At 54.3% G+C, this 21,413-nt stretch overlaps 1 protein-coding gene across 2 annotated transcripts in view; it reads right to left on the reverse strand.

Moving 5' to 3' along the window:
* Positions 1-583: 583 nt before the first annotated feature.
* Positions 584-21,413, reverse strand: part of TRIM9 (tripartite motif containing 9) — a gene marked incomplete at both ends in the record, with an annotated part of 63,530 nt that continues 42,700 nt past the window's right edge. Inside the window, 10 exons of one of the 2 annotated variants that reach the window (XM_082058467.1) lie at positions 584-646; positions 2,961-3,123; positions 4,247-4,550; positions 5,937-5,960; positions 6,575-6,616; positions 9,303-9,491; positions 14,651-14,789; positions 17,082-17,239; positions 18,695-18,848; positions 19,588-19,698. In XM_082058467.1, coding sequence (XP_081914593.1) covers positions 584-646; positions 2,961-3,123; positions 4,247-4,550; positions 5,937-5,960; positions 6,575-6,616; positions 9,303-9,491; positions 14,651-14,789; positions 17,082-17,239; positions 18,695-18,848; positions 19,588-19,698 — 1,347 coding nt within the window. The remainder of the gene's footprint in view (positions 647-2,960; positions 3,124-4,246; positions 4,551-5,936; positions 5,961-6,574; positions 6,617-9,302; positions 9,492-14,650; positions 14,790-17,081; positions 17,240-18,694; positions 18,849-19,587; positions 19,699-21,413) is intronic. The other variant, XM_082058468.1, reaches the window with a different exon arrangement.

Raw genomic sequence — 21,413 nt, forward strand, 5'->3', positions numbered from 1 at the left:
CAAGAAAGGCCACGGGGGGAAGGAACGTCCTGCGAAGTAAATGGGGCTGGTGTGGGGGGCAGCTTTCCCGGGGCGGGGGTCCCTCTGGGCAGCCCCAGGAGCGGGGAAAGCGCTCTGCCAAATGAGATGAAACTGCTCCCTCCCCCGCCGAAACCCCAACTCAAATCAATAAAACCAAACTTAAAAGCGGACACAAAGAACACCTCAGGCTACCTAGGTACTTCATCAGCCAAAAAGAGCTAAACAGCGAAGCGCACACACACAGGACAGCGCGGGAGGGCGGCGATCGGAGACGGCCAAAAGCCGGGTTCTTCCTTCCCGCTTTGCCTCCCTGTCTCCGGCTGGTAGCCGAGTGGGGAGCTGGTGGCCAAGCAGGGACGTGGTGGCCAAGAAGGGACCCTGTGGCTGAGCAGGGACCTGGTGGCCAAGCAGGGACCTGGTGGCCAAGAAGGGACCCTGTGGCTGAGCAGGGACCTGGTGGCCAAGCAGGGACCTGGTGGCTCGGAGTTCAGCTTCATCCTGCAGGAGGGAATGGGCTGGCTCCTCTCACCCCGAGAAGAGGCAGCCGGCTCCAGGAGTGTCCTCAGGGCATGGCCGAGCGTGAAGCGTAGAATTCGGGGACCGGCAGGCCGGTGTGTAGTGTCACCTGCAATGAGAGACACAGGGCTCAGCAGCATCCCTTTGAGCCTGGTGGGACAGCTCATGGCACAGCAGCTGGCACATCACCCCCAGGAGGGCAGGAGCAGCACCTGGGGAGGGCAGGATCATAGTTTGGGTTGGAAGGGACGTTCCCAGCTCCCCCAGTGCCCCCCCTGCCATGAGCAGGGACATCTTCACCAGCTCAGGGTGCTCAGAGCCCCGTCCAGCCTGGCCTGGGATGTCTCCAGGGATGGTTCAGCCACCACCTCTCTGGGCAACCTGGGCCAGGCTCTCACCACCCTCAGGGACAACAATTTCTTCCTCATGTCCAGCCTGAATCTCCCTCCTTTAGTTTAAACCATCACCCCTTGTCCTATTGCAACAGGCCCTGCTGAAAAGTCTGTCCCCATCTTTCTTATTGGCCCCTTTTAAGTATGGAGATGCCATAATAAGGTCTCCCCGGAGCTTCTCTTCTCCAGCTGAACACCCCAACTCTCTCAGCCTGTCCTCCCAGCAGAGCTGTTCCAGCCTCGCATCATTCCTGGGGCTCCTCTGGCCCCTCTCCAGCAGGTCCATGTCTGTCCTGTGCTGAGGGTTGGGACCAGAGACATTCTGGGGAGGCCAGTGCTCCTCCTGCCCTGTCACACATCCTCCCCGCTCTGTGGGGTCGGGGGGTGCTGAGATTGTCCCCAGAGCCACGGTGGTGGCTCCATCTCCCTGCACTGCAGGAGCCCTACACCCCTCTGGTGTGAACTGGCACTGCTGCTGCCAGGGGTATCAATCCCCAAATACTCCCAGTGGCTGCAGACGGATCCAACAGCTGGCAGGTGGGACACGGCAACAGTCGTGACTTTCTGCAGACGGGCAGGACAACAGGGTGCGGAGGGGACTGAAGGACAGCAAAGGTGCTCAGTGCAGGAGACCTCCGAGAAGCCACCAGGATGAGCAGGGTGGGAGGAAGGACCATTGCCACGGGGACGCTGGGGGGAAGCTCAGGTGCAAAGTGGGAGTGAGGCGCTCAGCTCAGCATCCTCCGGGCATGGGGAGCGATGCAGCAGAGGCTGCAACGTGGGGACAAAGGGACAGTGACAGAAATACCAGGGATGTGACGCTCACTCTGTCTAGGAAAACCCCGGTCCGTGGGAAGGGGTAATTCAGTTCCCTTCACAAGTACTTTAATTTGGGACAAAAGCACAATTCCTTCTTTCGTTGGAACAGCAGCATTTTCCCCTTCAGATATAGATTTATAGAAACTTTGTCTAAAACACAATTATTTCCCTCCTAATTAGAGTAATTTTTAATTACTCATATACCTCTGAAGAAGGATAATGAATGGCTGGAGTTTATTAGCAGCCTTTAAGCAGCATTCTGTGGGGCTTCTCTGTTGCCGGGGGGTTTAAGCTCTGCCTTGCCCTGAGAACTGTCCACAAGCAGAGGGGCTCCAGAAACGTGCTCGTCTCTTAGGGCTGTGTAGAGGATTGTGGTAGGAATTAAACCCAGCACAGAGCAGGAGGTTTTGGAAACAGCGTGGATAAGTCAGGCTTCTTTAATTTTTCCTAATTAAATTAATCTCTCCTAATTTCTCTGAGCTAGGGGACTCCCCTGCTTGCAAAGCCATTGGGGTGGGACACTTGGGCAGGGATGCTGCCAGGGTTTGGGATGGTACCGCCCAACTTCTGTGCTGCTGGAAAGGTGTCACTGCCTTGGTGACGAGGTGCAAGGTGTCCTAGGATGTGCCCGGGCACTCGTGCAGGGCTGGAGGTGCAAGTGGACAGAGTGGACGTGACCAAGTCAGGTTTGGTGAGTGCAGAAGACTCGCTGGGTGAGAGGAGAGCAGGGATGGGTTCAGTGAGAAGAAAAACGGAAGATGGAAATACCAGACAGGCCAAGGGAGCCACCGCTTGGTGATGTTCAGGAGAGCGGAGAGCTTGGGAGAGAGCGAGAGAAGAGGGGTTTGAAACTCCTCAGAGGAAAACAGGCTTTAAAAGGTGCCCTTGTCCCTGGTACTGCTCCTGGCTGGGTCCTGGGAGAGCTGCCAGAGCTGGTGAGGCTCCTGGGGGTAGTACCAGGAGATGGAGCTGTCAGACCCATCAAACAGGGAGGGCTGGAGAACCCTGGTGCTTCCCCGATGGAGAAACCTGGAGTGGGGAGCGGGACGCAGCAGCTGCAGGAAGGCATGTCCTGATTTTAGACTTGCAGGCGGTTTAGGGTGTAAGTTTAGCTCTTGCCGAGCCACCACTACACCAAGTCCCCATTTTGATGAGCATCATGCCACGCTGCGGTGACAGCGGCGCTCCGGAGAGCGCGGGCAGAGCGCGTACCTGCACGTTCCTGTTGAGGCTGACCGCGGGGAAGAAGAGGCCCTCCAAGTTCTCGAAGGCGACAGGCCCTTGCTGGTCCTCGTTGATGGAGAACGTCAAGGTCCTCCTGGTCAGATCCAGCAGCACTCCCACCGTGGCGCCTTTCGTTATCCCACCCTCGGTTCTGTGGGGGCGAGAAGAAGTTCAGAACATCTCTGTGGAGTAATGTCCCTTCTGCTCCTGGCTCCGGGTTCAGCCCATGGACCTTCACCCATCCCGGCCTCCTCCTCAAGCCCCATACAGAGGTGCGCTCTGTTTGCTGTGGTGTCCCCTGGGTCAAAGCCATCTACCAAAGCAGCCACAGGAACACAACCGTGGGGGGAGCAACTGTCCCAGGGCAGTAAAGCTGCAGGGCTCACTCCAAAACCTGCTGACCCATCAGGGAATGTCTCTTGAGGCTGCAGGAAGGTGACACCAGGCTCTCCTCAACCTACCACAGGCTTCAAAGCTCCCAGCTTTGCTGGCCCACAGGGAAAGCAAGGAAGAGCTGTGGTGCAGGGATGAAAGCAAACACTGTTTTCTCATTGCATGAGCTTTGGGTGTTAACAGGAAGGGGGTGCAGCACAGGAGTGGTGCCATGCAGGCTTGGGGAAGAGCCAACACAGAAACAGTCAAAGAATCACAGAAGGGCCTGGGTTAAGGGACGTTCCCAGCTCCCCCAGTGCCCCCCCTGCCATGAGCAGGGACATCTTCACCAGCTCAGGGTGCTCAGAGCCCCGTCCAGCCTGGCCTGGGATGTCTCCAGGGATGGTTCAGCCACCACCTCTCTGGCCAACCTGGGCCAGGCTCTCACCACCCTCAGGGCCAACAATTGCTTCCTGATGTCCAGCCTGAATCTCCCTCCTTTAGTTTAAAACCATCACCCCTTGTCCTATCACAAAAGGCCCTGTGCAAAAATCTGTCCCCATCTTTCTTATCGGCCCCTTTTAAGTACAGAAACGCCACAATAAGGTCTCCCTGGAGCTTCTCTTCTCCAGCTGAACACCCCAACTCTCTCAGCCTGTCCTCCAGCAGAGCTGTTCCAGCCTCGCATCATTTCTGTGGCTCCAACAGGGAAGGAATAGCTGGAGCAAGGCAGACCCAAGGAGGCCAGGATGGTCCATCCCTTTGGGCAAGGGCACATCCTCTAACAGAGGTGACAAGGAGCAATGTCACCCTGCGGGCACCTGCAGGTGCCACTGGAAAAGCCGTGTGCTCTTCCTTGGGCTGTGGTCTCTGGAAGGAAGACCCTGCTCCAGCCCACGTACCTGTTGGTGTGCGAATTGTTGTGCATGAACCAGCTCCGGTTATTGTCCACGTACATGGCCCAGGCCTTGTCGTCCTTGCCCAGCATGGCATCCTTGAGGACGTCGATGCGCGCCACGCCAAAGGCCGGGTCAGGGTGGTTATCGTAACGATCGATCGACAGCTCCCAGTAATGGAGCCCTTTGGAAAAGCCCGTTTTCCCCAACACCACCCTGTCATCATAGCTGTTGCAGGTGACAGTCAGGTTGTCATTAGAAAAGATGATGTCAGCGTGGGCAGAGGACGGATCGAAAGAAAACCAAGCAACTGGAACACACAAACGGCACAAGGTTAGTGTGGCGGGACGGCGGCCGCCGCGGCCGAGCCCCGTGGAGCGGACACGGAACAGCACATGCGACATGCAGGACGCCGGGTCTGCCCGCCGGGACGCAGCCAGGAGCAGGCAGGGAGCTGGGGGGCTCCCCGAGGGCACCCCCGTCCTGGGGGATGCTGTGAGCTGGTGCCAGCGCGGCTGAGGTTTTAAGGGCAGGACTCACACTGGTTTTGCTCTTGCTGCTCCCCCCGGTGCCTGTCTGTCCCATCCCCTCCTGCTGTCTATCTATTTCATCTCATGAGCCTGAAGAATCCTGATCTCATAAAATCTGGTCCTAACAGGAGACATTTCATGCCGTCCAGGTCTCCAGGCTACCTAACTTACTCCTACAACTATGGGTTACTCATGCAAGGAACGGTTTGCAGGGTCAGGCCCAGCGTGGGAAGGGGACTGAAAAGGAGCACATAGAATCATAGAATCACAGGATGGTTTGGGTCGAAGGGCCCTTCCCAGCTCCCCCAGTGCCCCCCCTGCCGTGAGCAGGGACATCTTCACCAGCTCAGGGTGCTCAGAGCCCCATCCAGCCTGGCCTGGGATGTCTCCAGGGATGGTTCAGCCACCACCTCTCTGGCCAACCTGGGCCAGGCTCTCACCACCCGCAGGGACAACAATTTCTTCCTCATGTCCAGCCTGAATCTCCCTCCTTTAGTCTAAAACCATCACCCCTTGTCCTATCAAAACAGGCCCTGCTCAAAAGTCTGTCCCCATCTTTCTTATCAGCTCCTTTTAAGTACAGAAAGGCTGCAATAAGGTCTCCCAGGAGCTTCTGTTCTCCAGCTGAACACCCCAACTCTCCCAGCCTGTCCTCCCAGCAGAGCTGTTCCAGCCTCGGATCATTTCTGTGGCTCCTCTGTGTGTGTATTTGAGGGCTGGCCGTCCTGGGAACCGAAAGCACATCCAAAGATCTCCATTGACAGAGATGCTACATCACAACAAGAAACCTCCCTGCAGAGCAACCGGCCACGTGTCAGACAACATCTAGCTGATGGAAAGGCTGCAAAACACCCCAAAACCTCCACGGCTTGGTACAGCTGCTGCTTTAAATGCACAAGACTCGGTTACTGCAAATCTGACAGACACGGTGTCACATCAAGACTGAGGCACAGGGTGTCACAAGCCACCAGCCCGGTTCCCCATCAACCAGCCGAAACGTGAACTGACACATCCACAAAACACTCTCACGCTTGCAGGAGCAAATACGCCTTGAAAAAGAAAACACTCCGGTGAGATTTCTTCACTGATTTATTGGATCGTTCCACAAGCAGCTCACGTGCATGCGGGTGCCCCAGTTCCGCCACTCGACGGAGGCGATTCCGTACCTGCCACCATTTTTTTAATGTCAACTGTGGTCATTCCCAAGGAAAGGCATGCAGGAGAGAAAACAGCACGTAAAGTTGGGTAAGGAAAAGGAATGAGAAACAATTCCTGCTTTGCCTGCTTTTCCAGCAGGCGCTCGGACCTGAATTTTAGCATTTTGGATAAAAGTGGGGAGAGAGGGAAGGAGGAATCCTGCGGGGATGGACACGGGCTCCTTATCCGGGGGGAATGGAGGGGATTGATTGTTGCAGAAGGTCTGAAGGGGACAGGTGAGGAGTTACCAGCGCTCACTGCAATTATCTCCAGAGGTGCTAATCACCTCCTTGGCATTTGGCCCATGTTCAAATTCTCCTAATGAACTGGAATATCCATTCTTTTGAGCAGGAGGGTCAGTTCTTAATTATGGGGCCACTTCCAGAGCGGTGACTTCAGGCTATAGGGATGAAATTTAAAATGCCTTTACATACAGCAATGACCATTCCTCTGCCGAATTTGCCTATTGCCAGGACATCCCAGAGGGTCAGGGTATGAGCAAGAAATGCTGCTCGCCCGCCAAAGAAAAGTTAAAGATTAAAAAAAAGAGGAAAAAGTATGAGCAATACGGAGCAAGGTGCCAGATAATCGTAATAAATATACTTGCCCAATTGAGAGTAAGGCGTTCCTTGTGTGTCAAAATTGCATCCTATAAAGAGATACTACATTTCACACATCACAGCTAAGAAACAACAACCACCTGAAAACCACTCGTGAGTATTTAAGCATTAGCTAAGCAGCCACGGGAGGCCTGATTCGTTAAAAGCCAGAGCATGGAGAGGGGTCACAAATAGGACCTGTGAGCCTGGGTGTGGGCTGTTTTGGTGAGTCTCAGCTCAGTGTGGAACATCTGCTCTGTCATGGCCAGGTCCCATCACAGCCTTTGGAAGCACCAAGTCTGATCGCTGCCTGCTGGGGATGCCAAATCGCCGGTCTTTCCACCAGAAAAGGGGCAGGAAATTTTAGCCTTGGTGGAAAACCTTGGGTGCTTGGTAAGTATTCTCTAGATTGACCCTCAGTTGAATCACTTTAATAAAACAACACTCCTTGGAGGACAAGGACTGATGGAAGAGCAGCCTGGAGCTTTGGCTGCAGCCGCACGGGCAGGATGTGTTGGGGTGTCCTTCATTCTCCTGAGACCGGGCTGGAAACACCTCCTGGGATGGATCCAGAGCTTGTCCTGATCCCGGAGCTTGGCCAGGATTAGTGGGCAACACGATGTCCCTGCTCACGGCAGGGGTTGGACTAGATGACCTTTGAACATCCTTTCCAACCCAAACTATTCTATGAAGCCCCACACTGGCATTGCACGGAGGGCATTCACGTTGAGTGCTGGATTTTAAGGAAAGTCCTGTCTTGTGGCTGGTTTTCAGCTCTCCCCTGGCAAGGAAGGAGGCTTTTCACCCTGCCGGTGTGCGTGTTGGTGGGAAAGCATCTGGTTGCCGTCGTGCTCCGCGCCAAGCGTCACCTCTCGGGCTGTTTTAATGAATCGCGCCCCGCGGCGCAGCTTCAAGAGTGGTTTTCAAGGTGCCTGTGCATCCCTGCCATACAAATTCACCTGAGTGCGAAACAGCACGGCCACACGGGTGCACCCTTCACCCCGCTGCGCCCTGTCCCCCCACCCCGGACTGCACACACAATGCCGCTCACAGCCGTCGCGGGGGATATCGGGAACACCGGACACAAAATAAGAAACGTCCGTAACAAAACAGAGTTCAAGCCATTAGCGCAGAGCAGTACGATGAGAAGAAAAACCAAACCAAACCAAAAACAAACAGAAAAAGCACAAAGAAAAGAAAGTTGCAGGGTCCCCTGGTTATTCTGGCAAGGGTCATGCTGCAGCATTCCTCATTCTGGGTTATGGGATGGAAATCAAACAATCGGGGGCCCCCATTCTTCCTGGGCTTACACCAAAGAAAGCCGTGAATTACTCCACTGGAGTGGTGTAAATCCAGAGTGGTAGAAGAATCAGGGCCCAGGATCTTTAGCAACGGCAGATGTGCAAAGAGTGGTTAGAAAACAGCTGGGAGAGATGCCCTGTGGCTCCTTCGTGGGCTGCTCGATACCGTCACTCATCCTGCCCGGGCTGCCTATGTCCCAGCGCAGCCCCAAGGACAAGCACAGCGCTTGTGGGAGCTGCCAGGCCAGCGCGGTGTCACGGGAGGGGTTTCCTCTGCTCTGCAGAAAACAAGACTTGGATATGATCAGGTCTAGTTTTGCAAAAAGCCGAGCACAGTGCTCAAAGCTGAGTGGATGAGAATCCACGTCTTCAGGGTCTTAATAAGCCAGGCTGCAGGGGGTCTGTGAGCTGGGCTTAGAATCATACAATCACAGAAGGGTTTGGGTTGAAGGGACCTCCCCAGCTCCCCCCGTGCCCCCCCTGCCATGAGCAGGGACATCTTCACCAGCTCAGGTTGCTCAGACCCCGTCCAGCCTGGCCTGGGATGTCTCCAGGGACGGTTCAGCCACCACCTCTCTGGGCAACCTGGGCCAGGCTCTCACCACCCTCAGGGACAACAATTTCTTCCTCATGTCCAGCCTGAATCTCCCTCCTTTAGTTTAAAACCATCACCCCTTGTCCTATCACAACAGGCCCTGCTCTAAAGTCTGTCCCCATCTTTCTTATCGGCCCCTTTTAAGTATAGAAAGGCCGCAATAAGGTCTCCCCGGAGCTTCTCTTCTCCAGCTGAACCACCCAGCTCTCTCAGCCTGTCCTCCCAGCAGAGCTGTTCCAGCCTTGGATCATTCCTGTGGCTCCTCTGGCCCCTCTGCAGCAGGTCCCTGTCTGTCCTGTGCTGAGGACTCAGCTTGCATGTTGACTCGCTTCTTTCTTAAGCGGGGTCTAGATTTAATCTAGCGAACTGAATTCCACAGAACAGATCTCCCAGCAGAGGCTGAGTTTTCTGGCTGTACAGGGAAGGCAAACTGAGATGTCCCCACAGGTTTCTCCCAGGGAGGGGCTGTTCTTCTGACTGTCCCCAGACACAAGGTCAAGGTGAACTAGAGATGAGGGATCTGCTCTGCCGGCTGGCTGGGTGAAATGGTTCAGCCAGGCCCTGCCAAGAACAGCACCCACATAAGGATTTACTGCGCTGCTCCATCACCCCACAGCTAAAGCTGCCCATGCTGGTACGTAGAGATGAAGACACCACGAGAACTACACCCCCAAAACGTCCCTGGGCGGCAGGAGCAGGCCAGCGACAAACAGAAGGAGATCCCCCTGCCATCCGCATGTCATGGGCAAAAACAAAACACAACAGAACGAAACGAAACAAATATCTCGGAGATGCCCAAAAGCACAGAGCGAGGGGACATGCCAGAGGCACTCGGCTCACCGGCTGAATTCAGGGACTGTAAAGAAGAATGCAAGCTCAGCTGGTGGGCCGAAGATCTTAGCTCAAAGTAGGATCTCCCCGCAAAGCTGGGTTGTAGATTAAGGGTGGAGGAGAAAGGACTCATTCTACGAAGCTGCGATCTCTCCAAAGGCACTGGAAAAGGGAGGGTCTGTTCTTCTGACTGCGTGTCTAAACGTAAGATCAATGCAAACTCGAGATCAGAAATGGGGTCTGCCGGACGCTGTCGCCCCGGCCCGAGACCCTCGGAGCGGAGCACAGACGCTTCGGCAGCACGGATCCTGCTCCGCTGCAGGACGGTGCGTGGAGCAGGAACGTATGGTGCTGTGCGACCCCAGCAGACCCCTCAGGAAAGCTTTGCCTCTGACAGCATCGGCAATAAAGCCGTTTTCACCTTCCAAAATGTTCCCGCGTCACCGTGACAAATTCAATACGCTTTTCTTTAAGGTGAGCCCTGCACCTAAAGAAATTCACACGTTACCATGCACACTTCCCGTGGTTCTTTAATAAACCTCATGCCTTTCTGTGCACAATAATTACCAGTGTTAAAGTCAGTTGGAAACGCTGAAAGGCACTTTGCAGAGCTGTACTGAGCTATAGAACCCTGAGCATCACCAAGCACCCACCTTACTCAAAGGCTGTTCGGGATGTTGTGTTCTTGGTTTCCCTTTGTACCTGTCAAAACACATCTGAGCCTTACGGTGAGAATTGAACTCATGTGATTCACAGCAAAAAGGCAGAGTAGAGGGAACCTCTCAGGTCATTGGTTTCTGTTCCCCGCTACACCTCCTGCGATTCCTTCCCTAGCCTTGTGAGGGATATTTTAACATGAAAATGTAGGATCCACCATCCTCCATACAAGCAAATCAGATAAACTCCTGGACGCTGTATCCCCAGCCTTGCTGTCTCAGCTGTAAATACAGACTGAGCTGGAAAATGATGTTAAAACAAATAATAGGAAGCGTTTCTTTGCACAGTGATTTGTAACTTCTGCAACTTGCCGCTGCAGAGGCTGCGGAAGCAAAGAGCGTCAGTGGGGTCAGACACAGGTCAGATAAGTTATTGCACAACAGGTCAATAAATGGAGCTCAAGGTTAGGGAGGGATGTGGCCTCTAACACCTACCAAGAGTGAGAGGAGCTACTACCAAGAGCAGCCGGGCTCATGGCTCTCCCTAACGAGCATGTGATGTTCCTCTAGCTCCTCGCAGCGTATTTCCCCTTGTGTTCACTTCTTTCCAAAAGCTGCTGGTTAAAAAGCCCTGGTTGCTGCTCAGGGTCACTCCAGGGCCGTTAAGGACCTTGAAGTTGGGTCTCAGATGAGGAACTGGGCTTGAAAGAAGAGGAAAGCTTCTGGTATTCATCAAGGGTGGTGACCAAGTCCCTCTGTCACATCCCCGGCTCTGGCGGGTGGCAGAGGCAGCCGGGAGCTCGTGGTGTTGGCAGAGCTGGCCAAGTTTGGGAACCTGGGAAGGGGACAGCAGGGCACAGGGTGTGACAATCCCAGTGTTCCTCCCTGATCCTCTGCTCCAAGGCTTGTGTCTCACCAAAGAAATAAGAAGCCAAAAGCAGGTTTGCCTTGAAACTCTGCAGCAACGCCTAAAACTGGGGATTCAGTGCAGATGAGAGAAGGGGGAGCCAAGGGAGGGCGAAGGGGGACAAGGCTCTTCCCGGCGCTGGCTCTTGGTGCGCGGACACAGGCAGCACGTGCCCAGGAGAGCGGGGCTGGAAGCATCAAGCGGCCCAATGGAAGGGCTGAGGTGTGGGCAAAGAGACCCAAGGAAGGGTGAGAATGGAGCAGCAGGTTTTGGTAGGAGGGAGGTCAAACCTCCGCACCAGCCAGGAGGGCAGATCTGGGCCAGGGGAGCAGGTGGACAGTCCCCTCCAGCACTGCTGAGCTCTTCTGCTCCATCTCCTCCTGGGGCGAGTTGGTCCTTCATCCCACCATCCAACTTTCTGGACAGCCCATGGAAAGAAACAACCTTGGATGGACTCAGAAGCCATCTCAGAAATCCCTGCAGAGAAAAGCAGGTCTCCTCCTCGGTTCCTTGCCACCGCATTAGGTGCCTGGTCCTGGGAGCATCTGTTTGCCTGACCAGGAGACCAGAGACAAGGATGCTGCAAAGACTCTCAGAGCCTGTTCCATGACCGCACCAAGGAGGCTGCGGGCAGGATGAAAATGGAAACGTGTCGAGAGGAAAACAGACCTGGTGCCAAAATCAGCAGGAGACTGGCCAGAGGCTGGAGAACCGGCTGGATGAGGAAAGCCCAGGAGAGCTGGGGCTGCCCAGCCCAGGAGGCTGTGGGGACACCTGAGGGACAAGGACAGCCCAGCAGTGCCATCACCAACCGAGCTGGAAAACGTCGTTCCCTGGGGATGAGCAGAAGACGTGCCACACCATGGGCTGGGAAGGTGCTCTGCAGTTTGCTGTAGGCTTATGTGCGTGCTGACTTTCTGTGGGACGTTCCCGAGGTGCTGGCTGGCTCACCTGGGCTTTAAACCCTTCTCATCCTTGTTCTCTCCAGATGCTGGGACTTTGCCAGACGTTTCAATCCCCGTCAGCCTCTACAGCCCATTTCACTGCTCACTGAAGGCAGAAGAAAGACCCCAGTTAACTTCCACAGGCTGCGGATTCGTGTGCTAAGACCAGAAACCAGCTTTTAAATAACACCCTCGAAGCAGGATTTCTCAAAACCACTTACAGCTGCGTTCAGAGAGATGTTCTCTTCACATGGAGCCCGTCTCTTCTTTTGTCCCCGCTTCCCGCACAAACCGAGCACGGCTGAAGGGAAAAGCTAAGCCTACTTCAGACAAAATAGCACTTAAAGGCCTGATGCTGCTGTAAAGGCCAGTAATAAAAGCCAAACCGAGAGCTGTGATGTGTGAGGTGGCTTTGTTCAACAAGTTACTCGGATATCCGGAAGCCGCACACAAATGTAATTTATTTCACTTCGAGTCCAAAAAGCTCAGAAAATGCTCCAGGCCCATTTGACTTTTTCTCCCGCTTTACTTTTGTGCTGGAATAACAAATGCAAAAGCCCATCCAGTGAGAAGGCTGAATGCAGCAAACTTTTATCCGATGCTCAGAAGGGTGAAACTTGTGTTTGCTGGCACAGATCGAGGCACCGGCGCCAAGCACAACCTGACCTGCTGCGACCATGAACAGCGATTTTCTCCCAGGTTCCTTTGTATTTTGGAGCTGCACAATAGGCAGGTTTGGCTCAACAGCGAAAACAGCCAGGAGAGCAAAGCAGAGCTGGAAAGATCATAGCGGGGACCCTGCAAAATCCTGGCGGGGACGACTTAAAGCCCAAGTGGCTTTGGTTAGGAAACTATGTCTCAAGTGGGTTTTATGAGACGCAAACGTGATGAGAAGCCAAAGCTCTGCTGTCTCCTGTAAAGGATGGTGAAGCTGGGTAGTGAAGAGGGCAAGAACTGTTGACCTTCAGGCTTTGGGAGAGGTCGTGGTCACCCCAGCGTGGGGCTGGGTCGGGGTTGTCCCCTCCCTGGATCTCCAGAGGAACGCTGCAGCTGCCTTGGCGCTGGTGCTCAGCTTTATGAACACGCACACAGCCTGTGATTTGGGTTTTCTGCCTCTCCCATGAGGGCTTCTCACAGGTTTGCTGTCACCTCTGTCACACCTGAGTCCATTCCTCGCCAACCTGTCCTGCCCACGCACCCAAACCGAGCACGTGCCCTTTCCCAACTGGAAGGGTCATCTCCTGCAGACAAGCACAGGCAACCGAGTGAAAACGCTCTGCATAGCCTTGCTCTGCTTTTGTTTTCTACTGTTTCAGCAGAAAACCCTTTTTTCCTCCTTGCTCAAAGCCACCAGAGATGCTCTATGGCAAGAGGGCTCTCACACCCTCCTTCCACCCCACCAGTGTCCCCTCCTGAGCACAGACCATGTCTGCCGGTAGCTGCTGGGGCTGCGGGAACACGCTGCTGCTCTAGAGCCAGCTGCCTGCGGAACAAAACCATCACACAGCTCGGAAAAGAGCGATTTTACCCTGGGACCAAGAAAAAGGGATTCCATTGAGCATGGAAAGCCCCGCAGGAGGGGTTTCTCCTTGGGCACAAGGCTCTGGGGCAGCAGATACGGCAGTGGGGGCCGATTTCTTCCTCCACAGCGGCATCGCCCGCTGCATCTGGCTCCCACCTCGTTTCTCAGAGCTGACCTTACCGCTCTCCACCTGCACGGCAGAAACAAGCCCATTTTCCGTGACGGATTAAGCGCCTGGTGTGACAAATGTACTTAAAGTCAAGCGGGGAGACTCCACCGCAAGCTGCAAGGGAGTATTTAATATTCCGACCGAGCGGGGACGGTGCAGGCGGTGCCGGTGTGGCCGCTGCGAGTCCTGTGGGTCTGCAAGGACACCCGTGCGGTCGCTCTGCTCTCTGTCCTGCGCTGTCCCCCTGGAGGGGACATGGTGTGGTTTTGGCATTGTGCAGCCCTTAGTGTCTCAGAGCAACGTCGCCAGTTTTGTTTTGTTTTAAATGGAATTCATGGAAACATCCGAGCTTCCCTTTGTGTAACACAACCCCTGCTGCAACCCAATTTTTAAATACCTCTCTGCGGGATGCCTCTCACTGATGCCTCATCTTCTGTAAAGGAAAAGGGGTGAAAGAGAAATTCTGGCACCGTTTGAGGCTCCTGACCCAACCTTTCTTCCTCCCATCAGTTCTGGCCTTCCCGCAATGATAGCTGAGGTACTGGTGTAGTTGTTACCACTTAAAAGGATGAATCCTGTCGGCAACTGCTAACCTAAAGAAATGTAATTCCTCTCAGTTTTAGGTCAGTCTGCTCCTCTAACAAAGATAAGAGTGACTTGCAAAACACTTAATCAGAAACTACAGAGATTACTGACCTTGCAGCTTTAGAATTTTGAAGTCTGCACCATTAGCTGAGTCTTTCTTTAACATGTAACTCGAGACTGTTGGATAGTGTCCTTTAGCTGAACGTTGCTCATTTTATGCTAAAATGATTATGAAACCAATACGTAAATGTATAACCAATTGGCTCTCCAGGATGGCCCTGACGGTGTGAATGTAGTTATAAGATTTTGTATATAATGGCTGCTAGTTTTCTCTCCGGCCTGCTGGCTTTATTCCAGCATCCAGCCTTGCGCAACTCTGTAATAAGCCATATCTCATCTCCGTCTGCTAAAATTTGGCTTATTGCACACCGGGTGGACCCCGTTTTTGGTACAACAGCGGAGGACCAGCGGAGCGGTTCCCTGATGGCGATGCTAAGCTGGGCTGTGCTGGAGGAGCCCCACGCGTGCGTGTGAGCCGTGTCCGAGCGGGGCCGGGGCTGTCACGACGCCTTACCCTCAGATGTCTGGAGGACCAGGGTCTTGCTGTACGGGCTGACCCCCGATTTGTTGAAGGCTTTGACGCGGGCGCTGTACGTGCTGTTGAAGTGAAGCCCGTCCACCGTGCACATGGTCTCCTTGCCCACGTACACCTCCTGCAAAGCAAGCACAGCGTTAGTGCCCTGAACATGGAGTGCCAGGGGTGGGAGAAGAGCTCCTGGTTGTGACACGTGGGGTTTGGCTGTGCTCTGCTACCCAAGGCAGATTTATGGGCACTGGATATGGCTACAACAGGGTAAAATGGTCCTATGAGTTGTTCCTTGACACCATAAAACCAGTTTCTGTAAGGGAAGGAGATGCTGTTCACATTGGATCAAGACACAGGATCACAGAGTGGTTGGGTTGAAGGGACCTCTGTAGATCCCCCAGCCCACCCCCCCTGCTCACGCAGGGTCACAGAGCAGATCACACAGGTGGGTCCAGGGGGTTTGAATGTCTCAGAGAAGGAGACTCCACACCCGCTCTGGGCAGCCTGGGCCAGGCTCTGGCACCTCCCAGCAAACAAGTTTCTCCTCATGTTCACATGGACCCTCCTGTGTTTCAGTCTGTGCCCGTTGCCCCTCACCCTGGCGTTGGGCACCACTGAACAGAGTCTGGTCCATCCTCTGACACCCACCCTGAGATATTGATCCCATTGATCAGATCCCTCTCAGCTTCTCTTCTCCAGCTGAACAGCCCCAGCTCTCTCAGTGTCTCCTCATCACAAAGATGCTCCAGACCCCTCAGCATCTTTGTGTCCCTCTTCTGGATTCCCTCCAATAAGTCATAAGACATCAAGTAAGTTGTAAGACATCAATCCCAGCTGAACTCCCACTGAATCCCAAAGGAAACGAATCTACACAGACTGAGCCCGGGACAGAAACATCCTTGCAGAAAACAATTTTGCTTGCTGTTGGTGGCAGGATCACAGTGTTCCCAGAAAGAAGACAAGGTGATCACATCGACTGGGCACTGACTCACGGGCATGTCACACTTCTGCTGCCATAGCCCCGCTCAGAGAAGCTGGGCAAGCAGGGATGGTGGTGAACGGGCCTATGGGCTACTGAGACACTCAACTCACAGATCGTTGACTTGTAATGAGCAGATCCCACAGAAAGCCCTGCTTGCTGCCCTTGATGGAGGCTCTGCACAGGCAGGCTGTGCTGCCCGAGCTGCCGGGTGCTGCTGCTTCCAGAGCCAACGCTGGAGTCTGGCCGCCTTCTTTGCAGGTGGGTGCATGTCCCCAGAGCTTATAGGGGTCATAGAACCACAGAATAGTTTGTGTTGGAAGGGACCTTCAAAGCGCATCCAGTGCCCCCCCTGCCATGAGCAGGGACATCTTCACCAGCTCAGGTTGCTCAGAGCCCCGTCCAGCCTGGCCTGGGATGTCTCCAGGGATGGTTCAGCCACCACCTCTCTGGCCAACCTGGGCCAGGCTCTCACCACCCTCAGGGCCAACAATTGCTTCCTCATGTCTCACGTACCCAGATGCTCCCCTGCACTGCAGAGCAGAGGTGATGATGGCTTCCAGCCCTCCCGAGCCCCTGAGCTGTGTCACAAGCCACAGCAGACCTGGGAAGAGTGACTGGTCAGTGTTTGGGGTTGAGGAGAGCAAGGTAGTTGTCCTAATGAACTGGGTGAGATCAGTGATGTGACATTAACATGGTCCTATAACAGCAGGAGCACTATGCACATCCAAGCCCCTTCGACCACTGGTGGGACAAGAGAAGTCTGGTGTGCTGGGGAATTGCCCTCACCTTGCCAGGGTGGCTGTGCTGCGTCCTGGTGTCCCCACACCCAACCTCCTGCTCCCTTCTCGCTCCAGATCCCCCCACATCACCTGTCTCCTGCCTCAACTCCGCTCTGGCTCCTGCCTGCCTGAGTTTCTCGTGAATAAATTCAGAAAATGTGATGGGCTGGTCCCTGCGCCCGCTCTCGGTGGATGTGAACACGCCAGGATAATTATTAGCATGTTGGATTAGAGAAAAAAAATCATATTTTAATTGTGTAATTACAGCAATTTAAAAGCCCTCAGGCCTCAAACACCTCTGCTTGCTGGCAGCTGGCAAGCCATGAGTCTTTCATGGCAATTAGCATACATTGCATGAAATATTTAGCAACCTAAAAAGACGGAGCTTCAAATATGTTTTTTTTTGCATTTGCAAGTCATATTGGTCACTCGGAAGGTTATTTCCTTTCCCTCAAATAACCCTGCCCTGCAGAAAAGCCGGCAGCTTGTTGGCACTGTCAGCTTCTCCGAGCAACACAGCAGCGAGTCTTGTGTTCCCAGGGAAGGAGAGGACTTGCAAGAAGTCTGGGGAACATTTTGGTCACTTCACGGCGGGGCAATACCAGAGCCAGGAGCCACAGCTTGCTGCTGGGACCGGCTTTGTGCTCCGAGCACCTACCCTGAACTGGCCGCCGTTGCCGTCGTCGAGCTCCAGGATGTAGCCTTCCACCTGCACCGTGGACAAGGGCGGCTGCTTCCAGGACAAGGTGGCACTGTTGTTGTGGGTGCAACACTCCTCCAGCTGCAGGATCGGGGGAGCCGGCACTGGGGAGGAAACTAAACACAAGTTAGTGGAACCCTGGCTGCTGGCAGCATGGAGGAGGAGCGGGGAGAGATTTCCACAGAGCTTCTCTGCTTTTCCTATGTTAGAATCATAGAATCATTTTGGTTGGAAGAGACCCTCAACATTGAGTCCAACCATTACCCCACCCCTGGCACTGCCCCATGTCCCTGAGAACCTCATGTCCGTCTGTCCAACCCTCCATGGATGGTGACTCCAGCACTGCCCTGGGCAGCCCGTTCCAATGCCCCACAGCCCTTTGGGGAAGAAATTGTTCCCCACATCCAACCTCAACCTCCCCTGGCGCAACTTGAGGCCGTTTCCTCTGCTCCTGGCGCTTGTTCCTGGGGAGCAGAGCCCGACCCCCCCTGGCTCCAAGCTCCTTTCAGGCAGCTCAGAGATCAGAAGGTCTCCCCTCAGCTCCTGTTCTCCAGCTGAACCCCCCAGGTCCCTCAGCCGCTCCATCACACTTGTGCTCCAGCCCCTCACCAGCTCCGTTCCCTCTCTCAACTCGCTCCAGCACCTCAAGACCTTTCTTGGTGTGAGGGGCCCAGAATTGACCCCAGGATTCGCGGTTTGGCCTCCCCAGTGCCCAGCACAGGGACGGTCACTACCCTGGTCCTGCTGGCCACAGCAGTGCTGGTACCAGCCAGGATGCTGGTGGCCTTCTTGGCCACCTGGGCACATGCTGGCTCACGTTCAGCCGCTGTCACCAACACCCTCAGGTCCTTTTCCACTGGGCAGCTCTCCAGCCGCTCTTCCCCCAGCGCGTGCCCTGAGCTTCCCTGCCTCCCAGCCCATCTGCATCTCCTCTCGGCTTCCCGGGACTTGCCAACTCGCAAGTTGCCCACAGGTTGCAGCGGCTCTTTTGCTTCCTGCAAAGCAATGTGAATGCAGTGGCTCGCTGCGGTGCGGGAGAGGGAGCACAGAGGGAACGGAGAACAATGAGGAAATTAAAACTGAAATAAAGGTCTAAAACAACAGGGAGGAAAGGAGAGAGAGGAAAGAGCCTGAGCTAAGTGGCGTGGCTCTTTGTGCCTTTGTATTTGGAGGGCAGCTCGCAAGCTGTCCCCGGCCAGATGCTGCCCAGCACCAAACGTGTGTGAGCAGAGGTTTGGGAAGCACCTTGTGATGCTCCTGAGACCATGGTCTCAACCTCCACCAGCTGAGCAGGGACCAGCCTGGCTCTCCAGGCACTGCAGAGCACTTTCTAAAACAAAACCAAGCTCCCAGCACCTTGATCTGGCACACAGCAGCCCAGCGATGCAAGACAGGGAGGCAAATGGCTGGCCCAGGGGTGCAAAATACACAGGAACTGGCATAACTCTGGTTCTAGGGTGCTCAGTTTTGTTGGGAGAAGACGCAAAACTGCTCTGCTGCCCCTTCCCTGCGATGAGTTGGATCAGCATGAGCAGAGAGGGGCTTTTGAAAGGCACTGGAAATATTCTTACCTTTCATCTGCACGAAGTCGAGCTGGTGGATGGACTGTAGCAGAGGAGCGTTGTCAAGGTTCAGGTCGAAGTCCGTGGTCATCCGAGGTGTGAGCGTCCCCTTTCCCCACTGGTCCTCAGTCAGGTGCACTCTCCTGATGAGAGCGTCCGAGATCTGGTGACAAGGAGCAGCCTCAGCACCCGAGGGACACCTGGGCTGGGCTTTGTCCCCGCCCTGTTCCCCCCCTGGAGCTCCCTCTTCTGGCCCTGACTGCCAAAAGCTGGGACATCACATGTGGTTTCATAGAATAGTTTGGGCCAGAAAGGACCTTCAAAGGCCATCCAGTGCCCCCCCTGCCATGAGCAGGGACATCTTCACCAGCTCAGGTTGCTCAGAGCCCCGTCCAGCCTGGCCTGGGATGTCTCCAGGGATGGTTCAGCCACCACCTCTCTGGCCAACCTGGGCCAGGCTCTGACTACCCTCAGGGCAACAATTTCTTCCTCATGTCCAGCCTGAATCTCCCTCCTTTAGTTTAAAACCATCACCCCTTGTCCTATTGTGAGGGGTTTCCACCATCGCCCCTTGCTTCAGGCTCAGACTGGCACAGGGACCCTGGGAGCTCTGGGGACTATTTTAAAGGCAGATTTCGCTACCAAAGGGACCCGTCCATGCATGAACAGTGGGATGCTGTTCTCAAGTGCTGTTTGCCCATCTTGTGCTGGAGAACCATGAGACAGCGCGTTACGATCACTGCTCCAGACACACAGCACTGCCTGCTGCCACCCTGTGCTCAGAGCAAGCAACGTCCTTGGCCTGCTTCTGCTGTCCTGCTGTGAACCTGGAGGTAATGAGAGCTTGGCCCTTGGTTTTATGGCTGGAAAAGCTGTGGGACATCCCCCTGGGTGTAACCAACCTGCAGAAAGCCGCTGGGGTCGTTCTCCTTGATCACCTCCAGGCAATACTCCATCAGGCCCGTGGTCTGGCGCAGCTTGACCGTGCAGTGAGAAATCTGGTCTCGCACCACCTGCAACAGGACAAGGAGAGCGGCGTCGCTTGGAGCTGCTGTGTTTTGGGAGATGGGAGCAAACAGGCTCTGGTGACATGTGGGCACAGAGACAGAGTGACACAAAGGGAGACAGAGACTCAAGGGAAGAGAAAATGGCAGAACTGGCCATGAGACAGAATGCCGGATCCTTGAAAACTTGGGGAAGAATGAGGTTTGTTTAGCTCAAAATTATTAATCCACATAATTATTCAAAGCAGCAGGGCAGTTCCATGCTCTGTCTTTAGTTAAGACAGCTTCGGAGCTCCATGCAAAGCAAATGTACAGCCCCACAGCATCCATGGGGCTGCCCCATCACTCCTTGGCTGTGGGGTTGGCTCTGGGGCAGCTGCACCCAACGGCTCCGGGTGAGGAGGGAGCCTGGGATTCCATGAGGAATGAACACGTCACCTCTCTCAGCTTCTGCTCTGCCTAACGATCTGTTTGAGATGCTCATCTGCCCATCGGCTGAGATGGACCACGGTAGGGAATTGCCTCATTTTCTCTGTTGGGAGCCAAGGGAAGAGCTCAGGTGTGCCGCTGAGAGGAGATAAACCCTGTGCACCTCATGGCAGGGATCCCTACCACGTGCCCAGGACCTGGCGGCTGATGAATATTGGCAGAACAGCTCAGGAAGAGATATTTTACGCTTTAGAGGAACGTGCCCATGATAGATAATATTTATTTTTCCTGGAAGAGCTTTAAAGCTGTGTAGAGGCTGAACAAAGCTACGCAGCTCTAGGGATCGCGGCTATTCAGGATGTTACAGGCAGTAAAGACGAGCTTCCCATCATCACCTGCAGCTGCAGCGTGATGGAAAAAGCTCCAAGACGTGGTGATTAACAGTTCTGGAAGCTTGAACGACTGCCCTAGGCTGAGAAGCAGCTCCTCCCATGAGCATCCCACCTCGTCTGAGCGCTGGGGAGGCAAAATGAAGCACGTGTCAGCCTCCTGTACGGAACAACCCGGGGTTTCACGGGAGGTGATGACTCCTGCAGGGCAATCAATCACATTGTGCATTGCTTAATTATCATTTAATCAGCCAACAGGAAGAAAAGACTCACCAGTCCTGCAACTCGGGGACAACATACCTGCTTCTGAGAAATGCTATAATATATGAAACACCCTCCTAGCTGGCTCCTTTTTAATCTTTTAGGGACTTGCTGTTTGCAGAGCCAACTGTGATTGCTTTAACAATCCAAGCCCTATTTTCCCAGCCTGTGGCAGGGAGCTGCAGCCACCACACCCCATGTACAGGGCAGAAAAGGCAGAAGAAGAAGCTCCCTTATTGTTCCTCAGGAGCCAGGCTTGCAGAGATGCTGGATCGCTCTGAGCCAGCGCGATGGGCAAACACCGGTTTTGGCCTCAAACGCTGTCATCGGAGGGAAAAGAGTTAATTTGGTGCTGGTTTCTAACACCTGAGTGCCCTGGAATGGTTGTGCTGGGAGGGAGCAGAGGGAACGGCGAGTCCTGCAGATCCGGTTGTGCTCAGCGGGTCAGATGGCAGCGACGTGTGACAGATTCACAGCTTTCTGCTCACTTGTCACTCGTCTTAGAATGCATGATAGCGCTTCTATTTGGGTTCTTATCTTTGTAATATTTAAAGTGTACCTGGTCCATTAAAAAAACAGGTAAAAATACTGATTTCTGGCATTCATAGTGTGCAGCGCTAATTCAGAACAGTTATTGCCATGACT

This window comes from Streptopelia decaocto (genome assembly GCF_964273445.1).
Source record: "Streptopelia decaocto genome assembly, chromosome: 7".
NCBI classification, from domain to species: domain Eukaryota; kingdom Metazoa; phylum Chordata; class Aves; order Columbiformes; family Columbidae; genus Streptopelia; species Streptopelia decaocto.